This window comes from Hippoglossus stenolepis, chromosome 9 (genome assembly GCF_022539355.2).
Source record: "Hippoglossus stenolepis isolate QCI-W04-F060 chromosome 9, HSTE1.2, whole genome shotgun sequence".
In the NCBI taxonomy this organism is placed as follows: domain Eukaryota; kingdom Metazoa; phylum Chordata; class Actinopteri; order Pleuronectiformes; family Pleuronectidae; genus Hippoglossus; species Hippoglossus stenolepis.
In genome coordinates, this window is record NC_061491.1 from 25,976,707 (window position 1) to 26,002,836 (window position 26,130).

Here is a 26,130-nt window from a genome sequence, read left to right on the forward strand (position 1 = left end):
GCTTCCCCCTCGGGAACAAATCAGATTTTTCAAAATTGGGAGTAAAGTGGCGTGTGGACAGCCGTCAACGAGGACGCCCGGGGCTGCTAACACAGGGAGAGGAGGAGGAGAAAGGGTTTCCCTTGTGGAGGAGGTTTGTGCCTCATCGCTACTGTCCTCCCACAAAAAAGGCTCTCTCTCTCCCCCCCCTCTTCCTTCCTTCCCCATACGCACCTTTTTATCTCCCCTTCTCCCAGTGGAACAAATCATTTAGCTGCCACCCTAATGGGATTAGTCCTCTCTCTCTCTCCCCCTCCCTCTCTCTCTCTTGTCTCCGTTCCTTTCTTTCAAAAAGCTGGAGTCCATCCTTTAAGTTCTTCTCTTTTGAGGCTCGGCCTTTGGAAAACACTCCTCTGGTCCATCTAAATGAAAAGAGATAAAAAATGTGAATTAATGAGGAATAAATGGAGGGTTTTCAGAGCGTCCTTCACCTCATTTGGCCTCTTGGCGTTTACTCAGTTTGTTGGAGAAATCTCCTCGGCTGTGATCTGCACGGATAAGGTGACTTTCAGCCAACGTCTGTTTGCTCTTAAATAAACTTGATGGCTGCTGTTTAGGTGCGTTATCATCACAAGGCGTCCCGGCGGCGGAGCGAGGGTAATGGCGAGGTCCCTCAGATTAGCACGCTTGATATCCCCTGATGAGAAACGACGCTGGAGCCAGTTAATCACAGTTAACCACTGATGTCACCACATGATAAACAATGAGTCCAGCTGAAGGCACACAGGGATCACAAAAGACGGCCAGCTGGGGACGAGCTGCTCAACAGATGGACATGTACATCACAGTTTATTTAGGTCTTTATCACAGAAACACCACATGACGAATGCAGTAGCATGAAGTAATTGCATAATAATTAAAGTTTTAAAAAAGCCCATTCACACCCGAGAGCAGCAGCACGAAGTTCACCTGCTGGTCTTTGTGCGAGAGGCTCAGTGATGAACAAGACAGGAATTAGATTTGATTTAAAATGTAAAGCCCGACAGGAATCTGAGACTGAGGAACACAAGCTGCTCACGTACGTCACCTGTTGGTCCCACAGTCAGTCGCTGCCCTCTGTTTGCACACTGATCTACAGAATCTGATCAATTTGACCACAAACTGATTTAATTAGTTCAGTTTTGGTTTGGAAGCATCTTATCTACCGGAGGCTGTTCTCGTCTTGTGGTTGAACAGGCGTCTTTCCCGCTCCCCGGTGATGCTCGACCGACCTTTTAGTTCCCAGGACCTGAACCATGGCACAGCTGGGACTGCAGCCCCTAGAGAGGAAAACCTGGCTCTGGAGGGAGTGCTGATTGATTTTTTTTTTTAACTGAACGCTCTAAAAACATGTCCTGGTTCTCCTTTGAAAATGAAATGTGGAGGGAAAAGGCCCCCGCTCACCATTATAAACAGTTCAGTTTAAACTGTCTAAAAAATGAAAGTAAAGAAATGAGTGTGTGAAAACAGTCTCGTCTTTATCTCTCCAACCTCTGTAGTTTCTTTCATCTCCTTTTGCAAACATCAGTTGCCTTAACCTGAGTGATCTTTCAAAAGTTCCTACAGTGGAACAAAACAGAGTAGAGAGAGAGAGAGAGAGAGAGAGAGAGAGAGAGAGAGAGAGAGAGAGAGAGAGAGAGAGAGAGAGAGCCCAAAGTGTTTTTTGGGCCTCAATCCTAATCTGTGTCCTTGAACTCTGGTTGGGTGCGGCAGTTGTCCACTGATTAGAAGATCTGGTGTTCAAATCCCACGCTCCTCCAGTCTGCGTGCTGAAGTGTCCTTGGGCAAGACACTGAACCCTAAAGTGCCCCCCCCCCCCGATGTCTGTACCATTAGTATGTGGAGGACGTGTGCTTGAAGAAGAGCTGCATTTAGATGCATTATATATATTTGTATGATCTGTGCTGAAAAGAGCTTTGAGTGGTTGATGAGACTCGATACTCTTATTTTTTTTTATCTTAAAATATTAGATTTTCTTGCAGCAGATGCTCCACTGTCTCCAAACAGTTGGCTCTTAGTTGGAATAGCCGTGTTTCTCTTTATAATACTCTAAGGTCGCACTATGTAAGTACTTTGATAAGAATGTAGTACAGATGGATGCGGGCTCATGAGTATTTGTAGCCTTGTTCCCCCAGTTAACCCAGTTTCCTCTCCCCTCACGCCCGTACGGGTTGTGATCATTATGGGACCCATACATCAGTGTAACCCCTCCATCACCTCCCGGCTGGAATCCAGTGTAGCGTGACCCGTGACTCATTAACACCATCACCGGTCCAACAGCTCAAGTGTTGTGTGGTGCTCTGAAGATGGAAGTCTAATCAAGACCCACCAGGTTTGTTCCTGGTGAAGTTATCTGCTCGACCAGCAGGACGTTGCCGTTACTGACACCTGTCAATCACAGTCGTCATCACACGCCACAGAATCAATTCAAAAGTGACTTTTAATTCTGCAGATATCGGTTGTTTTGCCGTACGCTTTCTCCACAAGTCTGTAGTTTCTTTTTAAGAAACTTTATCAAAGCTGGTTCTCTTAACGGGCTCAGTTCAGTGGAAGAGCTGCTCCTCCCTCCCTCGGGCTGTGATGAGTTTAATTAGCTTGTTCTTCATTGTCTGGCCGCTGTCAGAGGAGAAGGGCAGCGGAGGACGCAGCGGTGGATCTCATTGGTCCGTCTCGCAGAGGTCAGCAGCGTGGGCTCACTTGCCACAAAAGCAAACATGGGAGCACTTAAGACGGGGAATTTCTCCCACAATGCGTCTTTTGAGTGAGCTGACAGCGGGAGTGAAAGCTCTGGGAGTGTCTCCGGAGCTGCAGTCTCCAGACACAGGCCGTTTGAAGCTGAGCTGTATTTGGAGATTGTGATGAAGATAAACCGAAGAACAAGTGACGGCAATTATTTTTCTCTCCTCTGTTGTATTTACTCTTATCACTCCATCAATATTAGATTAGGGCTGCAACAGAAAGTAATTTCATCAGTATATTTAGTTTGCCACGTTTTTCTTTTTTCAATTAATCGTGGTGAATGGTGAAAAAATGTCTGTTTATATTACTAATGGCTGAAAAGATTATTTTACTATAATAATACAGTGAACTTGATCTATTTTGCAGTATGTGCTTGACAGAAAGCATCAGAAAAGTTGCTGGTAAGTTTATTATCTATTATACTAATTGATTAATTGGTTGACTGCTGCAGCCGTGGCACTAAAATGAAAATGTCTAATAGCGACTGAAGTTAAATGTGGTGTTACCGGTGCAACCAATAATAAAAGCTGGACTGTTATGAGGTCCTAGTTACAGATACTGGACTCGATTTGTCTTATATAATAATATCAACATAACAATCGGCAACAAGTTTGATAAGTAGTTTTTCCAACGAGTAAAAAATATATTTCTGCTTTTTTTTCCCCGTTTTATATCTTTTGTAAAACCAAATCTCTTTGGGTGTGGACATGTTGGAAAACGATGCCAGTATTTAGCAGAATAAACTATTGCCGTTTTGTTTGACTTGACAAACTGTCGACACGCTCTGTGTCTGGTTCGTGCGGTGCCTCGTCCAGCGTCCCCTCCGCGGGGCGTTGTGTGGTATTCACCAGCCCGAGGCTCCTCTCCACTCTCATGACTCCACTCAAGAGCTAAACAAATACGTGGCTCCAGCCTGTCCTTGGTCAAGTGCAGGCTGAATAGAGCAGGGCATGTGGTGGGGGGGGTGGTAGGGAGGTGTGAAGGGAGGATGACAGAGTCTGATTCAGGGAGAGAGGGAGGACAAAGAGAGAGGGGGGGGAACTGCCCGTCCCGGCGTAAAGCAGGATTGTCACAGACAGAACGAGGATGATGGAGCGAGGCCGAGCGGCGAGACCCGAAGTGACGAGGGTGTTTTTGTGCGTCTCTGACTCGGCTGCTGTTTGGGAACCAGCTCAAACATCAACTCTCCGTCGGTGAGAGACGCTGCAGGAATCACAGGGTGAGATTTAAACTTCTTTGAAGGTGCAAAGAGCTAAAAGTTGGACGTGGAAATGCGGGAGTTCAAAATGTTGAGTCAAATGTTGTTTTTTCCCTCTGAAATAGACCTTGAATTACTCATTTATTATTGGATTGAACTAAAATGATCAATAATTCCCTTATTAATTGTGTTGGTTATTTTGGGATGTGAAACGTTGTTGCTTTTCTCTCTTTTTACATCATTATAATTTGATTGTCTCTAGGTTTTGAACCTGTTGATTTGGCATCTTCGGCATTACTGATATGTGCTCCGGGAAAAATGCTTTTTGCACATCCTATTAAAATAAAATAAGTTTGTAGCAGGTTTCTGAATAAATGAAAATAATCTATAAAATCTGCAGTGCCCTTCTGGATTTAGCCGTAAAGATGAAGTAAGTGTTCTTTGAGTTATTTCACAGTGAATTTAGTTCAGTTTGAAGTTTTTTGTCCTCTAATGCTCTGTGTATCTGAATCATGTTTGTCCTCTAGGGGGCAGTGTTGTCAGCAGGGTTAAGTTTGAGTGTCCTGGACTAAACCACTGCTCAGGACAACAGTTTGCACCAGCGAGCAGATTAATGAGAGATTAAACGATGTCTGTGCACAGTAAAGTTAAAGTCGTCCTCTGTTTTTTTACATGCAGGTATTTGAAGGAAAGGTGAAAACAGGACACAGAATCTGATTTGAACCAATAACAAACTGGTGGCAACTTGACAGAGACATAAGTTGTGGCATGTCTTTTGTATCTAGAATGTCGGAGTCGTAAATTTAACGGTGGAGCACAGAGCTGGATTGCATCTGACAGATATTTATCTCACCGGCTGCCTACAGGCTGCCAGCCAGCAGAATAACTCATGTCGGGGTAATCATTCCCAAATATACTCTGGAATTTAGCAGCCTGAGATACGGTTTTTTTTGTTTTCAATATTACTTTCTCCTTTTATTAATATTAGAGCTTATTGAATTCTTCCTTTCATTCGTCCAAAGCAAGCTGAGGATAGACTGGAGGTGGATCCTGGAATATACACACACACATTGGTTTATTTGCATTTGACCGTCTTCTTTACGAGGTGACACTGAACCTCTGAAGAGCAGCTGTCAAGATAAATGGTCGAACCTGATAAAGCACATTCTTAAAATGGAGACAATCGAAGACACCTTTCTGAAATGTGGCCTCCTTGCTCTAGGGGCAGATGCACAAGTCAAGTACATTGATTCCCTTGTTGAAGTTCTTTTTAAAAACAAACTCTCAGACTGTGGATTTCACATTCTTTAAATCCTGCCTGCACCACGTTTGCAAAGCATTTCAACTCCCGCGGAATTTGTAAAAGAGCCCCATGTGCTTCAGGTTTGAGAGTCGGCTGCGTTCGGATTGGCTCTGCATGTGTCTCGCAGATGCTTCACTCTGAAGTGAGGTGATTTTTCTTAATTACAAACGCTTGTTCTATGTTGTCGTCACGCACGAGGCCTGCGACTGCTGCAGAGGAAGAACAGCACCGTGTCGAAAGTGATGGCACCCGAAATAACTTGATGTGTCATTGTGCGGCAGCAGGAGCGAGTGACTGAGCGTTGACTCATCCTCACTCATCCTCACTCTCTTCGGCCGCTGGGCTGTTTTTTGTTTCTTGCCTCCTGTGACTTAACAACACCGGATTTTTCATTTCGTTTTGTAAAGGTACTGTTGTTGTTTTGAGCGTTTTGCATGGAGGGTTTTCACGTTTTGTTTTGCATCGTTTGTCAGTTACTGTGCCTACAAGTCTCCCGTTTGGTAGAAGTGCAGCAACAACACCTGCAAAACGAGAGACATTGCATTTTCTGAGGGCGAATTAGCAGCTGTTGTCATGAAAACACTCGAAAATAAGATGGTTAATATTATTTTTGCTTGAACACCGACATATCAACATTGTCATTGTGTTGGCTGAGTGTGTAACCGTCTCCTAGAGCTGTTAGCGTGGCTGTTTCCTCTTTTTCATGCATTCCCATCCAACTTTATTATTCATTGTCTACCCAGGAACTATTGTCTTGCTTCAGAAAAAGCTTTGTCATCCTCTTCCTGAAGAAGGGAAGTTTTTATTTGAAACCAGTGGGATGTAGCTGGAAGCGTTTTCGTTTCCTCCTGTGAGCCCGGGACTCTAGCAGAGAGAATGCCACCCTCCCGACTGTAAACTCATAAAGTGGAAGACAAAATCCTTTCATTCCTCCTCAGTCTCTCCCTCCTCGCTGGGATAATTTGAAAGGCTCGGAGGCGAGCTTTCCTGAGTTGAACTCAGCAGGCCCGTGCGGAGCTTCAAAGGGAAACGAACCCAGCGGACAGCGTGAGCCTGGGTCAGCACCGCGGCCAACATGCTGCCAAGCGGCTGTGAATGTCGGCTGCTCCGCGTCGTCTCTCCGCAGCCGACACAGAAGCTTCTCCTCCGAAGCTTCAAAGCGTTTCTTTAACAAGGTCCAGATGCTGAGCTGAGACGACAAGTAGCTACTGCTTGTTCTGCTGCTTCACACACACACACACACACACACACACACACACACACACACACACACACACACACACACACACACACACACACACTGACTATATAATGTGACTACTGAACCCGTTCTGAAGGAGACATTACTCCGATCATGATGTTGAGAGGCTAATTGATTTATTCCATTAATATTATTGTATTTTAAAACCCCAAGCTGAATTTTTCTTGTGTGTTTTCTTGGCAATTTTGCAAAAGCGTCGCCTCCTCGTCATATTCCCATCTTGTTTCTACTCTGACCCAGGGCTCACGTCATCAGGCAGCTGGTAACTGTCGTATGTTGCAAAATGCTAAAAAGGATGTGAGGCTAAAATGTGATTAAGATTTATAAGCAACTAAGGTCTGAAGGTCTTAATTTGATTAGTATTTATTCTGAATGGGACCTTATTCAGGTTAAGATGATCCAAAAACGCTGCGTATTCAGACTATTCTCTTACTAATATGATTGATATCTGATTATTGGTGTCCATGTGAACTTGTGTGCTGTACAGATTAGCTCCATCCCAGATGCATTAGGTTTTATCTGTCTGGGAGGTTTACCTTTTGGCTGTTGCAGAAAGACTCCTGTCCACACTCGCGTATCGATTATCCACAGAGAGATAAAAATGCTCCTGCACAACTAATTTGTATATAAACGTCCGTGGGCCCTTTCTGGTGCTCCGAATCAAAAATATCCCAGTTTGTCTCCAGGCCTTTTCCCTCCATTAAAGCTGAAACCCTCAGTGTTTTTATTAGGGGAAAAACAAGCCTGTTGAATATTCAGCGCAGCGGGTTTGCAACCTTTACTGCCTTCTCTTAACTTTTTCGTGCCTTTTCCTGTTGACAAAAGTTGCAGTGGAAAACGTGAACTGTCGCACCACATACTACCAGGACTTCAGGGCTGTTGTTCTCTAAAGTTGGTCAGTTTATAACGCAAACAAATGGGTCTAGACCCTCAGGCAGTGTCGGTCTGCGTCAGTGCAGGTTGGACACAATCGTTTGACAATCTCCAGTTTCACTTCTCTGACCTGAAGCTCCTCTTCATTCCACAGTGATTTCAGGTGAAGCTTTGCACGTGGCCCCTGAATTTGAATATTTATCTGTACTGAACTGAAGTTTGACTCAGGAGAAGCATATAACTTAATTCAGTTTCACCTCTTTGCCTTTGTTACATGATTTTGGAAACCAGTTATATGAAAATGACGTTATTCCACTTGAATTGTCTAACTTTGAAATGTTAGGACAGATCTTATTGGACCATTAAAACACTTAATCTAACAATTTTACGCCTAAGAAGATTAAAATGACGCAATTTTAGAAACTAGAGCTGCAACAATCGGACATTAATGAATTAGTTGAGCAGCAGAAAAAATGATCAGCAGCTATTTTGATCTTTTTCATAGTTTTTCCATGATGTCAAATACTTCTTTGTTACACGTGGGATTAAGTTATAATTTACTTTTTGCTATTTTCTGGCATTTTACTGGCAAAACAATGAATTAATTAATAGAAGAATTATTGGCAGAATTACCCAATTATCTCTCAGATCGGTCAAACACTCCTTCTGCATAAAACGGTGAATAATTGTTAAACAGATTAGTTCACCTGACAGTTTTTTTTACCTCATAATTTGAGTTATCATTAAGTAGAATGGAAATTAAAAAGTCGTGAAGCGTAAAGATGATGTTGTTAATGTTGTTTTCCACAATCCAGAGATATTTGCTTCACTACACTATTTGACACTTTGCTCTGAGACAGATTAAAGTGATTTGTAGGGTAGAAAAAAAACTGTCAATTAATTTTCTGTCTGTTGAATATTTGATCAATTAGCTAATGATTTCAACTCGGCCGTGTATTTGCATTTATTGAGAATCGATGAAGTGCTCCAGAACCCAGGAGGTGGATTTGTATTTCCTCTTCATTCCTGAGAATCTATTATTTGGTTTGAAAGTATAAATTCTAGCCGTCATCGCCTGTAATTTGTACAGTTCTTAAAAAGCGTCCGATAGTTTGCGTCTGCTTTTGTTCCTCTTGCACCTGAAGTGTCTCATATCACAGTTAATCCCGTAGGCAGGTTTCTTTTAACCGCAGCCACACGCCTCTATCTGTCACCGGAGTCCAGACGTGCGTGTTTCATATTTATGTAGCAGCTGAGGAGGAAACCAAACAAGTTGTTCTGGTTTGTGTCTGCTGACGTCGTGGCGCTTTGTGTTTCTCCTTTTCTTCTGCTTCTTCCCGAGAGCTTGCGGAGCCCCACTTCAGTTTATAAATCTGTTTGCTCTGCTCCGTGTGGAGGACGTCGTGGTGAGTCATGTTCTCTTTATCTCGGGTGGGTTCAGACTCAATGGAAAGATCAATTTGTAAAAGCTCTGGATCGCTCTCTGAAAGGTCATGAGGATAAACCGATCGTTAGACCAGCGACCTTCTGAGCTGAGTGATTCCCTCGAAGTACTAGAAAGCAGAAATACAAACTGCAGTGGTGCTTCAGTTAATAAGCAACGAGTAGAAAGATTTCACACTTGGAAGGTTTGGGCTTTTGGAAGTTGTTTCTTTTTAGCCAGTTCCAAGTCCAAAGTAGTTTATTCCAGCACATATATAATAACAATCAGCACCTGAATTCTTCTGAGGCTCTTTCAGAAGAGATCAGCTGCTTTTCTTTGTCCTGAATATTTGCCATTTGGGAGATTTTGGTCGAAACAAGACAAGATCTCACATTCCAAGTTACTCAGGTCTTCTGATCAGGGCTTAAAGTGGTTTTTCATCACACTCCATTTAAAAACACAAGGTGATTTGTGTATTTGAAGTCGTGGCACCAACACTGGAACAAACTTCCTATAGACGTGAGATCTCTGTTTTTAAAAAGCAGCTGAAAACGTCTTTATTCAAACTGGCCTTCGTCTTCTCTTCTACTGTCGAGTTTTCTGAATGTTTTATTACGTGGTTCTTTTATTGTCTCTGCCCAGGAGGTTATGTTTTCACCCCTGTTTGGTTTGTAAGCAAGATTACGCAAAAACTGTCGGACAGATTACCAAGGAACTTTGTAGAAGGAAGCGATCCGGGTCCGGGAAGAACCCATAAAACAGATTCAGACAAAGTGGCACATCCAGGATTTGAGTTTTTCATATTTCGAGGACTGATAAGAGTGTGTGGAACTTGTTGCAGCATGAATTTAAGTGACAGTTGAGCCCTGTGCTCTCCTGAGTTACATTTGAGTTGTTTAATTTTTTAACAATTGTCCTTTTGTGAGGCAACACAAAATTCAACATTCATTCAACAGATGAATCCATAACGAAAGTAATTGTTAGTTGCGGCCGAAGGTTTCAGTTTGTTTGACGTTAACTCTCTTTAATGCCTCCTAACTATGAGTTTCAATATTGTTTTGAACATTACAGGTTAAATAGAATGTGGGTTTTCATGTCTGTCACTTATCGGCCCCGGGCTCATCCGTGTTTGACGGCCTCACCCCAGCTTGGATAGGATTTGGTGATTTTGGCTTTTTGTTGACTCTCCGTCTTCACCTCCAGTTGCTGAGGACTGAAGAGAAACGCTGCTGTGCTGGTTAATCAGTAACCGAGTGTTAACGGATTTTCCATTATGGTCGAGCTCATTAGCTGCTTTTCAGCCGTAAGGTCAGCGGGGCTGAAGAGTGACCGGAGGTTGTCAACCACATTAGCGCACCATGCGTTTCACCTGGAGGCCCAGTGCAGGGGTCGGTTCTGCCCAAACAGCCGGAAAGTCCTGTTTCCTCTTATAGGACACAGATCGGTTGGCTGTCATCTGAGGAAGTCGTCTAATCTTAGCCGTGAAACTTATCCCTCCGGCTCGGAGCCTCGCTGGGTATAGGCGCGTTGTCGGGCGGCTTGTGGGCTCAGTTGTGTGTTTGCTACCTGCGTGCAGTGGGAGGAAGTTAGAATGAAAATTACAGGTAAGCTGCATGAATTGATTGTTGGAATAGAAGACCTCTCGACTGTGGTTTTGATGAAGGTTAATGTGCAACAACCAAAACATGTCTGTAGCCTGGTAGCTGTCGGTGTATCTCTGCTGTAGGTGCATGCATCAGATCCTGCAGGCGCCGACCTGCAGCGTTGCACCTCAACACGCCACGACATGTTGTTTTCAGTGTGAACCTCACGTGTTCCCCAGGACGAAAACAGTCTGAGCAACAAGATGTGTTGGAATCAATACCTCAAACGTGTGTGTGGGATAAAAAGTGTAGAAATTAAAAGTGATAAATTTAAAACGGGAGCTCATGCATGTGACATTTAAACCTTTTCCAAAAAGTTTTCTTTCAAGTGAGTCCAGGCAGTTTTACAGTTGCTGTTATGCAACAGGCTGAGAGCTCCCGAGGCTGTTGGTAGAAATGTTGAAATATCAGCATGTCTCAGTCCCGTGTTTTAATTGGTTCTTATGTTGCTATGAAGCAGAAAAGGTTCAGAAAAGTCTTTTAAAACCTTCGGCAGGAGTGTAAGGTTGTTTTTTTCAGTCCTGAAAATCTGTTCAAACCACTTAAAGCTTCAGTGCAAGTCGATCGCACTTTAAACCTTTCAGGGAGGTTCCCACGGTTTCAGTTAATGCTTTAATCCCTCATGTGGTTCTATAGATCGACAGAGACACTGTACGAAACATAACCATAATAATTTTAACCCTATGGAGTCGCCAGCGGCATCAAATCCTGTGTTTTTGGTTCCAACACGTTGACGTACAATGTCAAAATCAATACTTTTCTGGTCATATAGGCAAAGAATGGGCAAAAATGAAAAATTAATAACAAATAGTCATGTTTTGGTTTTGCACACTTCATCTGTTCGTCTCTTAGCAAACTTAATGAGTTAAGGGATGATGGTTATGAGGAGGAAAGACAGAATTCTCCATATTGTGTTTGTGTTTTCTTTGCTCCTGCTGAGTGAATCTGAAATATCTCATTACCCTAAGTCTGAGGCTTTCCGGCTCCTTCCTTCAGGTTTGTGCTCTGACAGCCGATGGAACAGGAAACTTGGGAGATGTTGGGTCAGTCTGATGTGTTTTTATTTATTTATTTATTATTTTGTTGCATGGAGTTGGTCATTTGTAGATTGAAGATATTTTGAAAGTTGCATTTGGCTGATTTTTTTAAAAGCCGGCTTCTTCTTTTATCTTCTCTCCACAAATCTGTGCAGCGAATCAGCAACCGCACCTTTTAACTCCAGCTTCAACCTTTGTCACAAATAGAACTCATAATATTATATTATTCTACATTGTGCCATTAATAACTTGCCATAAATACTTTGGTTCAGCTACGTCCGCTCCTTCAACGTGTCCTCAACGAAGACGGATACTTTTGCTTGGGATTGTGTGACGTCTACTTAATTGGCATATGATGATGTGCAGCAACACACTGTGGAGGTGGACAGGTTTAATAAGCTCTGATGCTAATAATCTTCAGCTTGAGAAGCCGTATCTTTTCATCTGTGTATCCCTGAATCGTCCCATTTACAGCAGCAGATGTCTGTGAATACAGTTTACATCAAAACGGATGTTGCACTAATTTACAGATTTTCTTTTAGATAGTATTTGGTTTTAAATATGAGGGAGAACATCTCAAGACGTCACAGTCCCCATAAAGCGTGGCTGCAGTTTATTTGGGTGTTGGAGGAGCTCGGTGTCTGACGGGTGTTTCGTGTCTCCTCTCTGTGTCACGTCTATAATAGTTCCTCTGGATGACGGACAGTCAGGATTTAGACACGTCAGCTTAATGACTTCGCTGTGCTTCTTTATTTGGGTGTGTACTGTAAACAAGGCTTCACGTGTGCAGCAGAAGAGAGATTGACCTTTCAGATGTTGCCTCTGTGACTCGTCAGGTCCCCGGATGGATCTGACGACTGTTATTGATCTGCAGTCGGCTCTGCTTCTCGTGAAAGGTCAAAACCCATGACCCCATTAAAGGACCACGGTCAAAGGAGTTGGCTCAACATGCAAACCTCTCAAGAACCAGTTTGCTTTTTTACGTCTGCTCGAGCCGTCCGTAGATCCATGTGACTACGTCGACACTCTATACGTCTCTGACCGAAGCACAACATCAACAGTCTGTCGTTGCAAACGTGATCCAACCCCAAGGGGTCTGAAGCATTTGTGCTGCTTTTGAAAAAGGGTCGTCACAATAATTCCCGGCCCCTGACGTCAACTGTTCATTCTTCTAGACGAGCAAAGCCTTCTGGCCAAGAGACACTTACTGGGCTGTCGAAACTCAAAGAACTGGTTCGAGATTCTGCACTGGCTTCAAACCAGCTCTTGAACTGCCTCGGTGGAAAAGGGCTACAAGGGGCCTCGATTTCACTCGTGTTTTTAAAAAAGGGGGGGCAGGTAAATGTGGCCTGACATCTTCTGGCTGTAAATATTCTTTTGTGAAACTATCAGAGCCTTGTCTCGGTCTCTTTCCCTCCCAGATGCTTCTCACAAATCTGTGGGCTCTCGACGTTCTCCCCTCGCGTTGGGAGAGAACAGCTCTTTTGTTCCCGCTCATAATGTTTCCATTGATCACGAGCGGACCGGAGCACACAGGACCTCTCTATGTTCATAAATGTCAGATGCAAACACACCTGCGAAGAAAGAAAAAAAAAAAGCAGAGGTCAGCGCCGTCGATCACATTAAGTGGGCTTCAGCTTTCACAAAGGGAGGCTGTTGTCTAACGGAACATAAAATACACGTCGGATGGAGACTTTGTCTTGTTCCTCTGTCAAAGTTCAGGGAACATGTGCCTTCTTAAACCAACACCATGTAGATTTCTATACCTTTTTTTAAAATAACAGCTTTAAAATCATCATGAGACACAAACTTATAATGGGAATGAATGCTGCTGGAACATTTATAGTGAATCTCAGACCTGCTGTTGCTTAAAAGCTGGCGAGATGGTGACCTGGTTTATTATCTGAAGGACATTTACAGATTAATAACGATACAGTAAAGATGTAAATGCCTTTCACCTGTAGGGGGGGGGGCAATTCTTAAATCTCCTTAAGTCTGTGTTCCGTTAGCAGGTTGTGTTTTTATTCCAGGTTCACGTTGTCAGTATGTTTGGCAGGAAATTACGTTTATTTGTTGGCTTGTGCCATTTGTTCAGTTAATAGTGTTTTGTGTTTGGGTCATTTTCTTTTTGAAAAGACTAGTTATTTAGATTTAGTTTTAAATTTGCCTGTTTTTTAAGTCCAGACCCTTAAATAATTTATCATTTGAGAAAGCATGAAAATAATCACGAGCTGCAGCCCTTTGATATAAAGAGATTCCTCCCCCGGCTGCTTGCACGTTTTACATCTGACTCTTATCACTAACTGTGTGTATCGTGTGAGTAAATGTGTCCTATGTGTGTTTTGTCTCAGTTTGCAGGTTGCATGGTAATCTGGACTTGATGCATGGCAGTTGCATGACCGCAGTAGGTCTTGTTGTGGGACTGAGAGCGCGCGGCTGCAGCCATGGCTCAAACCATGCACGTGAATGGCAATGGCCCAGGTAACAAACCCCTTTTATGTTGCTTTATGGAATTTTGCCTGTTTTTTACTGTGGTTTTGTGTTGTGTGTATTTGCTGTAGCATGTATTTTAAGTCCTGTTCTCTTTCTATGTCAGTTTGTATTTCATAGTTGCCTTGTTTCCCGTCTCAATCACCATGACTGTATTCTAACCAGTGGGATTGATGTGTGTTGGGGAAAGTTGGACCAACGTGATGAATGTTTGGTTTCCCTGTGGTTCACTGTCAGTAAATGCATCCCCACATGTCAAGTGATCCCTGGCTGCCTCATGAGCGAGATGTGCTCATCCGGGCTAAATAAAACGGAGCAGGACGGGGATACAATGGGTCTAAATGTGGAGTGTGAGGTGTCCACTTTCAGGTTTATGTCAGACATGTATATTTAGCTGCCCGGCCGCTGCATAATATCGGTTTCTGTCTTGGCAACACAGAGAAGTGAAAGCTCTTCATTCTTGCATCAAATTTGAGAAAAGGGAAGATTTATTTTGACTGTTAGCGGAAGTCATTCTCTAAGTTTACATCAGTGGTCACAAATGGCATCTGGAGGTTTTTCCGGCGCTTGTCTTTCACGTATGAAGAACGCAGCAGGATATTGTCCGGGTCCGACACGTTCACAACAGTCCGGCGAGGGGTGGAGCTGGCAGGAAGCAGGACGTGGTGTATAATTTATGCGTTTTTTTACAGCCAATCAAGATCGGTGTCGGCCCTTAAAGTCAAAAGCTGTCAGATCTAGTTGTCTTTCTGTTTGTCCACATGTTTGTTAGCGTCTTCTACGCGTTTGGTACCTGCTGAGATGTTGGTTTCTTAAAGAACACTCGATATGACGCACAAGTTCAGATAAAGTCAGTCGTGAATCATATTATCCTCATGACTATCACACATACGTGCAGGAATGTTAAACATTAGCTTATGGTGGACAAAAACAACCGCTGCCGCTCTCGCGCTCCTCAAACCAGGCTGAGCGTTCACATGGCGCACACGTAGAGGAGCCGTCCTCGCCGCAGTGTGAAATGAACGCTGTCAGCCGAGGCGCAGCGCTGAGCACACACCTGCAGGCGGCTCACATTCCTGAGCAGACTAACAGGAGAGAGTGATGCTCCTTACTTCCAAATCCCTCCAGGAATGCACAGCATGCAGGACCCGCAGGACACTCGCCGCACCGACCTCAGCGTCTGTCTGCACGCCGGCATGCATCCGACTCTGACACGACACCTTTTTAGTGTCCGGGGGGGAGAATGTACAGATTCACTTCAAAGAAACAAAGCAGAGAGTTTTTATTATCAGATTTTTACTGAACGTGAAGAAAAACACAAATCATAGGAATGCTGTGCTAACTGTGCTAACCTCCTCCCCCCCCCCTTCAAACTGTAAAAATAGCTTCCCTGCAGTGTTGGCAGTTTACACGCCAAAGTGTTCACCTGCTGCACAGAAAGAATTTCACCAATATGGAGAAACTGTAGTGTCGGCGATGCTGTGGGGCAGAACTGAAAAAATGTGGCGATATTATCTCTAAACAAATAAGTTGTTGTTGTTCAGGTCATTGAGATGATGCAGTCGTTCATTTATCTGAATCTGTGATGTTGGTATTCGAAGCCGAAACACTCCCAGTTGTAAGGAGTAGTATATAATGCATGTAGTTTTCTGTTCAGCCTGTGAAATACCAGTTTGATGTAGAGGATATGACTCAGGAGCAGCTTTGTCAAGTCTGAGGGAAATAACACAACTTTTAAACACTTCTATTCCTCCAGCCAGTGACCGGGGGCTTAATGTTTCCAGGTTCTGTCCCAGTCTTGTGAACACGAAACCTCAAGAACACCCTGAGGTAGATTTATCCAAATTCGGTGCAGACGTTCACTTGTACTCACAGATGAACTGATTTAGATGTAGGACAACATCTGTAATATGAGGTGTTGAATAATGTGGTTGAGTTGCATTATGGGAAGTATAGGATCCAGTGTTGTTGTAACCTGACCCACTATATGCACTGAACGTCACTCGGAGCAGACCAGTCTCACAGGTCGACTCCCAGCAGCTCGTTCACACCCACTGGAGCGGGTTTTGTTTCTGCAGCGAAGACAAACCTCAGCTGCCGTTTAAAAATCCCCTGTGGTACTGTTCAGTCACTTTCCTGTGGTGTTCGTGAAAACCTTGTAGTACTTGCATAAACACACCCAGTGTGTTCCAATGGAGGCATAAACTCAACGGGGTAATTGTGTGTTTTATGCACTTCTCTGGACTCGTTCTGTCCTCACGCAACAGAGGTTGATGAATTAAAGTGGTTCTGGTTTGTTTGAGCGTGACTGCGCCTCGTTGTTCGGTGATCGGCTCATTGTCTGGAGCTGAACTGTGCCTCTGCAGCCGGGGGGACCGAACACTACACGACGCTGTGCACATCTGCAATAACTGACACCGCGAAGGACGAGTTCAAGGCCAATTTAGATCCACCGTCACTTATGGTGCGCTTGTGTTGGTTCACAGCGTCAAGTTCTGAGTGTGTTGAGCCCCTTTTTCTAGAGCTTTCATCTACCACTGGCAGCTGCAGTCTATTTCATATTGTTAGAATTATAAGCCTTTGTTGACGTGCTCTTGTTTTCTCTAAAGAAACATCGACGCTCATCTGTGGTTTTTCATTAAACCTCATGTTTGTAGAAAACCTTCCAATCAGTCACTTATCAGGTTTCTTCAGCTGTGACAGATCACGGTATTTGAAACAAACACATTTTTTGTAAAACCCAAATAGTTTGTTAGATTCCATTAAATGAAACACATTTTTTGTTTACTAGCCTTTGACCCCTGAGTCTTTTTCGTCACCCTCCATGAGAAAAGGACCAAACTGGGCAAAGTTGGTCAAACTGCGTCTCTGTTTGCAGAAGAAGCCCAAACATTTCCCTCCAGTCTGCATCGTCATGTGCAAAGTCAAGTTGTTGAATTTGGCAGCAGTGCCTGGCACGGTCATGTGACTTTCTAGAAGCAGTGAGCAGCTCTGCTCCGTGTGTCCAGCCTCTGTTTGCCTGGAAAAGGGCAGGAATGTGCAGCTTTAATGTTCTTATTGTGTTGTGTTTGGTTTCCTGTTATTTTTTTTATACGAGCGGATGTGTCTCGCTGTTGCTCGTGTTGAGCTGCCGCACTTTGAGGGCATTGAACCAAACCCTGGCTCAACTTTTCTTGTGAGTAATTAGGTGCCTACAGCTCACAGGCCGGGGCCAGGAAATGCCAAGCAGGCCGAACGAGAGAAGGGCCTTTTGTGTGCATGTGTGTACGTGTGTTTTCAGGTATTCACAGTCCCCTCCACCCAGGCACTTGCATCATGCTTCGCTGTCGCTCAGTGTAAAGCACGGATTGAGTGTTTCACTCTTGTTGTTCTGCTCTGCAGCTTGGATGTGTGAGATCGGGACGACTGGGGAAACGTCTCCGTCCCGTGAGTTCGTGGCTTCGGAAGAGAAATGTGTTAACGTGCTTCACTGAGACATTTAGTTTCTCACTGGTTTTGTCAAAATAAAGAAAAATCTTTAAAACCTAGTTCCGTGGCTCTGGTGCTGCAAAACCAGCTAAATCGTTTTGCCTGTTTGCGATAAAACCTGAAGAAACCAGATTGAAAAAGTGAACATAAAATGATTCTCATCTCATGCAGATAAAAGACGTAAAAGCTTTTTACACTGGATGACAATGGTACTTTATAAACTACATGTTTTGTGGTTTAGAGAAGCCGATAACGTGGATAAATTGTGTGGTGAGTGGTTCAGGAATGAAGTTTTACCTGTGATGAGACGTGTTATAGTTATTTTCTGAAAAACATACAAAATGAATGGATCGGTGAGTTAAACCAAGAGATTTCTGTCCTCTGGTCTGAAGTCAAACAACTGGAGGACGACTTCCCAGCAGCAGCCTCGTTTCTTCTGTGTCTGAGGGGGCTGTGGATGTTAAAAGGCTTTTGTCAGCTCTAAATTTAAACTTTTACAGAGCCAGAGCAAAACAAGCCAAGTGTGTATTTCTGCTCACAGGTTTCACACCAAGACCCAAACTGGCTTGCAGAACAATATTTTAAAAGCAAACACAACGTTTTAAACACTTTTGCAGTTTAGAGTTTATGCAGAATTTGCTGTTGGACTTAATTCATGGTTAATGTTGGTTAATTAGACTGAAAGATCTTAATATCTCAGTTGGGAGAGTGAGAGCAGGGCTTAGGAAGCTGTGTGTCGAGCTCTCAGTGCTATTTTTAAGATGTTGACTTGGCTCTTACATCGTGTTTACAACCGTAATTAAAACTCCCCTGGTTAAGTTCCTTTCCTTTTGCTCCTGATGACCCAAAATTTAGTTTTTAAATAACTCTTTGTTTTGTGCTACGTTGGCTAACGAATCAAAACATTTTTAATAGAAAGAATGAATTTGTGTCGACAGTAAGTACATTTCTGATAAAACTAAGCTGAAGAGTAATTTCAGTTGATGAATAAGAATTAGCTGACCTCAAACTCTACCTTCTTTACTCGTGGATTTTTAGTTTCTGGAGCAGAATATTTTAAGATTCAAATTGTTTCAGCATTTTCAGAATAAGACCAAGAAGAAGAAGAAGCGAGCGAGGGTCCAACAAGTAAAAACAGCTCAGGGAGTTGAGAGAACAATGTTGACGTTAAAGACATGAACTCAGCTTATTGAGTCTGTCGTTGCATTTTGCTTCAGGATGTGCAGAATGTAAAAATAATTGTACTGTAAATGAAATATAACTTCACTTGGAAGAATAATCCTGCTGCTGCATCTGAGACTTTATAAAAGAAATTTTAAAAAGCTGGTAGTTTTTCTCCTGGGGCGAGTAAAGACGGAAGTTTAATCAGAGTTCCGGTCCTCTTTTTTTTTTTTTCTTTAATTTCTTAAATACCAGCAGGGTTCAAACTGGTGGAATTTAATTTAACTTGCTTGGGAAAGTTTCAGGACATCGCTTCATCTTGATCTTCATCAAAAATGCCTTCGTCTGTCAGTTGTGCAAACAGTCCAACGTTAGGCCGGACGTGTTGTGGAGGAAGAAGACATCTTCAAAAATATCACAGCGGAAACGCATCCACTCGTTAAGTGTTCTCCTGTAAAGAGACAGAGAAAAAAGCCTGTGGGTTCTGGCCGTGTCAGGGTTGTGTAACAGCTGTAGATAACGGCAGCAGCAGTGTCACCGTCCCCCCCCCCGTCACTGGAGCGTGACCCCTTCAGTGGTCCCGTGATCATGAGGTCATCCCTCAGCTGTCGAGGGTCCCTGTGGTACCAGGGGTCCGCCTGTCACTCCTCTGTGAGAGTGACACGGCCGGGCAGCGACGATAACTCGTGCCGGGGGGGGCGGGGGTTGGGGGGGGGGAGTCCTCTAAACCAGACGGCACAACACGGTGACTGTGCCGTCTCACAGAGATTTATTTATACCAGGGGAAACAGGATGTGCAGAGAAAGCACAGTCAGAGCTTTGTCTGGAAGGTTCACTGACTAAATACAATGAAAAACAGTTTTATTTACACACAAACTCGTATGAAAACACTGTAGAATATGCAAATAACCATTATGTTCTACTGATTTTTTAAATATTTTTTCTTCTTTAAATCGTCAATAAATAATGAAAATGCCATTTATGATTCCCCCCCGAGCCCAAGATATGTTTTAGATGACTTCATGCTCGATAAAGCAAAACAGCAAATCCTCACATTTGAGAATGTTTGACACAGGACTTCAGTAATATTCTATTATAGAAATACAGGTTGATTCATATACTATTCATCATTTTAGCTTTTTTTATCAAACAAGATAGAAAACTTAACTAAATATTGTTTTAGACTTTTGGTTGGTTTGGTCAACTACATACCATAAATGGCATTTTCACTATTTTCTAACAATTCAGCTCTAATACAGTGACACTGCACAGTGCTTATTAAACTGAGGGTTTTAATAACTAGCTTTGAAACAGTAAGTTGAACAAAAGAGGACTTTCACTTCATTCACAAGACAAATGTCAAGGATTTGTAGGTTTAAGCATCTTAAAGTGTGATTTTTTCTATTTTACAGTAAATTTACTATAAATTGAATTTCGGGGGATTTTGAACTAGAGATGTTTGGATACAGCAACTTTTGATACTGCTGAAAGTTCCAGTATAATCCGATACGACGTCTTTAAAGTTTATTAGTTTATATATAAAACTGCAATTTTCTTTTCCTGGGAAATCTCTTCATCTTTGGCCGTGTAGCGTTAGACAGAGCTCGCTGAAATGTCAATATTTGTGAAGTGAGAAGTGCCGTGAGTAAAATGGCGACGTGCGCCGTGTGCAAGACTTCTGCTTTGTTTTATTTAAAGAGGAAATGTATGTTTTTGTATTCCCAGATTTTTTTGTGATCTGAATCTGTATCAGGACGGAAAATGAAATCGGAAATTTTCTATCTTTAACCACTGGTTGGAGGAATGTGACAGAAATGTGGAAGAAGTTTAAAGACGTCACTTTGAGCTACAGAAAAATATCACTGCCAATTCCCTTGTATTGTGATAGCTGATGTATTAAGGCCTTAATATCTACAGTAGCAGTGAAAGGCAGAAGTGACTTAAACATTATTCGACTTGGTGTATACTGCAAGTGTAAACCAGAGTATAAAAGTTTGACGTGCACAGAAGCAGACGTGTTTGTCTTAAGGAACAGGCTGTTATTGTAATGAGTTCACGTCCCCCTCCCCTGAATAACAGGACTTTTTATTTGGGTTGGGAAGCGCCCAGGCTCACAGCCTCACAGGATTGGAGGACGCAGCTGTCCAATAGAGCGCCAGGGCAGTGCTGTGCTTAGTTTACACCAATAGTGGGATTTTTTTTTTCTCCCCCCCACCCCCCTAACGGAGACAGGATTGAGAAAGAGAGCACAGAGTGAGGAGAAACGGCTCAAACGACCTGATCTCAGTGCAGCATATCCTGCCCCGTATAGCAGCCTGCAGAGAGGAGGAGGGAGGGAGGAGGAGAAAGTAAAAAATGGAGCGAGCGCTGTCGGTCTGAGGTGAGTGCAGCTCTCACAACAAGGTGCTGAGGGTTTTAGCAGCAGGAGTTAGTCCTTTAATCTCCTCCTCTGGTCGATCTGAATGCAGAGGAGAAGTTGCCGGAGCTGCGTGGACCCGAGAGGAGGAGCGGGGCTGTTTATTTCCAGCCTGTGTTTGCGTTAGTCGGTGAGAGTTCCAGGCATACCAAGAACAAGACGCTGTATTTAGCCAACACAGGGCAACTGTAGTGGCGTGTCCTGATCCCTGCTCTCTGACGGGGCATTTTCAACTGGTCGTGTGGAGTTTGGACTGTTGTTTAACTGGTTTTTATTGATCTGTACAAGTGTAGAAATTCTTAAACTCACTTTAGTTTGCTTTTTTTTATCTCTGTCTCCAGACTGTTGTCACAAAACCTGGTGGTTTATGGTTCATGTTTGTCTGTGGATTGTCAAATGCTTACATGAGGAATGGATTTTGGACTATCTGATTTCCTTGCTCACTTTCAGCCCTTTGGCTCATCTCTTATCCAGCATTTGTCAACAATAGATTGTTTATCTGTAACAGGCTTCGCACTGAAACACATTCTGCTTTCCACAATCCTCACCAGGCTTAAATACCACATTTGTTTTTCATTTTGAAGATGCTTCCTTTCTAGCTTTGTTTGCGTCACACAGTCTCGGATCTTACATAGTTTTGGGCTGACCTAAACTATCCCTTCCCTGAAATGATTACCACTCACACTTTTCCAGCCGAGATGTCAGAAATATCAGACGTGTTTGAACTTGCGTGGTCAAATTACAGTGATTGTCAGCGGCTGAGGAAACACTATGTGACACTCTGCTTCAGGGACAAATACAATTCAAGTGTTTCTTCACCAGTAACATTTTTTGGTCTTTACAAAAAAACACTAGAATTAGAACTTCCCACTAAAATGTTCTTGTGGTTTTGATTTCAGAAAGGGGACAAAGATGCCAAAGCACAGAAGACGAGAAGGACTCCGTGGCGCCCTACTATGTTGAAACGCCTTACGGTTTTCAGTTAGACCTGGACTTCCTCAAGTATGTCGATGACATTGAGAGGGGCAACACCATCAAGAAGCTGAGTATCCAGCGGAAGCCCAAAGTGGCCAAACCCTTGGCAGTGCCTCGGGGCAGCACTGGCCGGGGCAGCACTCGGGCTGAATGGACCTCCACAGACTCCTTGTCCTCCTCCAACAGCGACGACAAGCAGTCCCCAGTCTTTTTCACCTCCAGGCCCCAGGTCGCTGCACCGCTGACCCCCACCCAACCCAGGGCAACATTTGAAGTCCCCGTGCAACAATCCCTCTCGGTCTTCGCTGAGCAGAAACAGCTCTTGCCCCCTCCCTCGCCCAGGTTTGTCCCTCGTCACAACCCCCAAGTGGAGAAGACCCTCATGGAGACGCGTCGTCGGCTCGAACAGGAGCGTCTCCTCATGCAGCCGCACAACGAGCCCCCGATGCCCCGTCGCCGTCTTGCCAGCTTCGGTGGCATGGGTTCCAGCAGCTCGCTGTCCTCTTACTCGGGCTCTGTGGCAGCAAGCCAGATCTCTCCCAGCACCCTCCAGCCTCTCCCCATCAACGGCCACTTCCCCAGTGGAGAGTTTAACCCCTACTACCCAACATCCATGGGCAGCTCCATCCGCCACAGCCCGATGAGCTCTGGCATGGCCACGCCTGTAACTAACGTCAGCCCATTACACCTTCACCAAATCCGGGAGCAGATGGTGGTGGCCCTCAAGAGGTTGAAAGAGTTGGAGGAGCAGGTGAAAACCATTCCTATCTTACAGGTAAAGATTGCTGTTCTTCAGGAGGAAAAAAGACAATCGGCTGCTCAATCAAAAAATCCAGTTCCTGGAGGTTTTCGTAAGCGTTCCTACAGTGTAGGCTGTGTTGACCAAATGGAGAACCCGGGCCCCATTCAGAAAGAACCTGAGCTGCACATCATGGAGCCTGAGGCCCAGGAACAGAACACTCAGCGGCTGGAGGAGTTCAGGAGTCTGGCTGCAGAGGTCCAAGCTCTGGAGAAGACGACCCAGGACAGTAACATCAATGAACTTCGGCCTCAAAGACTCACGTTAAACCAAGCCCACCAAAAGTCTGTTGGCGTAGTTACTGATGAAAACATGAACAACCTTCCTGTCAGTCAGAGGAAGATGACAAGTGAACACTGTGTCCGGGATGCAGGAGTCGTGACGGAGCGGCTGGAAGTTCGCAGCACTGCAGTAGGCGTGACTGAAGCCATGCTGGGCATGACTAGTGAAGCTGAGAAAGAGATTGAGCTCCAGCAGCAGACGATCGAAGCGTTGAAGGAGAAGATCTATCGCCTGGAGGTAACGCTGAAAGAAACTACGCACCAGATGGAAATGGGGAAACTAAAACTGGAGCTTCAAGCAGCTGGTGGCTCAAACAAGAAAAAGGCAGACAAAGGTATGATGGCCAAGCCGGAGATGTACAACGCCTGCGTCGAGGCCAAAGTCCAGACGCGCAGCCAGGGGGTGGGTGACCATGTGGAGTTCAGCCATGTTAGCACAGCTAAAACTATACAAAGTCACACTGTAGGAGTCTCCTGTGAACCCAGTGTCACCAGTATCGCCACAGGCCCAGAGATCCCTATGGACCGGTGGGTGGTGCATGAGCGGGTGGAGGTGTCTGACCAGTGTGTAGGGAGGCGGGTGGAGACATGCCACCAGCAGGTCGGCACAGAGCTGAATGTGTGCGAGGTGGGAGTTAACACCGAGGAGTCCGTGGACCGCTTGGCCCTCTGCAAACCCATGACGGAGCTGAGCAAAGAGTGCAGGTCAGTCGGCTGTGGAGATTGTTCAGTGGACGTGATCGTTGGTCCCATCAAGACGCTGGTGACGCAAGGAACTGACCCAGATGTTGTGATTAAAGTGGACTGTGGAGTCACGGCTGCTCCGGAGTCATCGACTCAACAGACCAACACTGAGACACAGATGGCAAACAAATCCACCAACACAAGAACAGCCGTCCTCTCAGACTCATTCACTGACATGGCGTTCGTCACTTGTGATAAACACACCAACACAGCTGTGACAGAAACGAGGACGGTCGCCGCTGGAGAAGGACTCGTCAAAGACGTCCACGCTACAGCAAAGACACGTTCGATTGCTGTTGGAACCACCACAGATGTGGAGTCACTCGTTGGCAAATCAAGCTCACCTCAAACCAAAGAGTGTGGGGTGGGACCAGTGAACATCCACGAGAACTTCTTGGTTGGCTTAAAAACCAGAAACATCGCATGCGGCCCCTCCCAGGCAGCTGAATGTGTCACCAGCAGCAGCAGCAAGGAGACAATGGCACCTGCACCACTGCAAGCTGAGGCCCAGGGGGGTGTCGGACTGGACCATTACATAGAGAGGGTGCAGAAGCTGCTGCAGGAGCAACAAATGCTGCTGGCGGAGAACTACACTGAGCTGGCAGACGCCTTCGGTCAGCCCCAGTCCCAGTCCCAGTTCGGATCCATCAACAGTCAGCTGGTCAGCACGCTGTCGTCCATCAACTCTGTCATGAAGTCCGGAAGTGCCGAGGACATCCTGAAGCTGCAGTCCGACTCCGTGGGGTCAGATACAGGTGAGAGGTTCAATCACGTCCAGCAGTGAGAACGCTGCTGGTTCCACGTGCTCACTGCAGAGGTGCTTTCAAAAATCAAAGGGTTCATGTGGTAACTGGCTGAAAGTCAAGAGATCACAGCAAACTTACAGGAACAACTACAGTGCACACACACACATACATGCAAAAACAATGTTAGTTATGGTCGTCACACAACTACCTAATATTTTAGGGGCATTGAAGAGATGGTGCTGTTTGATTTCTTTTTATAAATCAGATTGAAATAGTTCATTTCATCACATTTCTACTTTCATTAGATCTTTTTCCGGTAAACACTGAACTCAGATGCTGAGTCACAAGAAGGATTCTTCTGTTTTAGTCATCACAAATGTTTTTTAGTGTCTTTTGGGCCGGAGTGATTTTTCTCCTGGGAAAAATACCTGAGTCACTCTCTCACCAGTCTGGTAATCACCTCCTTTATAGAGAAACAGCTGTTAAACAGAAAACCCCAGAAGTGAGACAAATGGAAAAAGGCGAATCAGACCAGTTTCTACAGAGATGGACGGAGAAGCCACTCAAATATTCACGACATTTTCAAAAATGGTAATAATAACCCAAAGGATTAGGAAATCAGTTTATTTATATTAACGTGGGTAATAAAAAGTAATGAAAGACATTAAACACACTAAGATGTTACGATGGGTGAAAAGAAAGAGAATTCTACTGATATTTTAAAGATAAATTCATCAGCTTTCTTTCTTATTATCTCCATGAAAGAGGTTATGTTGTTGTTTAGTTGCAGGATTACACAACAACTACTGGAACCTTCGTGGAAGGACGTGGTGCGAGGCAGGGAGGAATCCAGTAAAATGTTTTTTCACTTTCTTTAACAGTCTGAGAGGCAGTTTTGTTTCGGTTTTTCCTGGATTTCCCAGATAATAATTCATGGATCTTGTTTTTTAAAAAATCAGGCATATTCAGGGGACTGATGAGTGTGAAATTTGGTGCAGATCAACAAATAAGAATCTTGATTTTGTGAATTTAAATCGGTTTTCATTAGGGGGGGGTTTTGGGCCTTTCCTTATTTATTTTATGTATAAAGTATTTTTTATGTAGTGCTTTGTTTTGAGAGATACTGGGACATTGTAATTTTCCTAGATTCCTCTGTGAAGTACTTTTTCCAATGAAATAATAGCTTTTCGTAACATGTATAAACTTATTTATTCTCCTAAAAAAAAAAAAATATATTTTATGGTCATGCAACGTAAAATAAATCCTTTGCATGTTTGCGGAGCCGTTCCGATGCAGCTGAGGACTGAACAGCAGCAAAGTTTCGGGGGTAGAGTTTTCCGGGGGTGTTGTGGTTCGAGTGTTCACACTCAGTCTAAATAGAACCCTGATTGGATCGGACAGGCCACAGTTATCTCTGACTCAAAAATGCGTCGGGGGGCTTTGGACCTGAACCAACAATGAGCTCATTTCTTTTCAGGAGCCAATAACGTTGCACAAATCGGCCACTTGTTGGTTTTGCGGACCGCCCTGCCTCCACTAACACCTCTGTGTCAAT

At 44.2% G+C, this 26,130-nt stretch overlaps 1 protein-coding gene across 5 annotated transcripts in view; it reads left to right on the forward strand.

Annotated features, from left to right (window-relative positions):
- Window positions 1-26,130, forward strand: part of kank1a (KN motif and ankyrin repeat domains 1a) — a 47,603-nt gene that overhangs the window by 13,278 nt on the left and 8,195 nt on the right. For 2 of the 5 annotated variants that reach the window (XM_035165449.2, XM_035165448.2), the window contains exons 2-3: window positions 13,847-13,976; window positions 21,930-24,584. In XM_035165449.2, the coding sequence (XP_035021340.2) occupies window positions 13,940-13,976; window positions 21,930-24,584 (2,692 nt within the window). In that variant the 5' untranslated portion in view covers window positions 13,847-13,939. Of the gene's footprint in view, window positions 1-10,271; window positions 10,420-11,454; window positions 11,502-13,846; window positions 13,977-21,929; window positions 24,585-26,130 lie in introns of those variants that run through there. The other 3 variants (XM_035165451.2, XM_035165450.2, XM_035165452.2) reach the window with 3 other exon arrangements.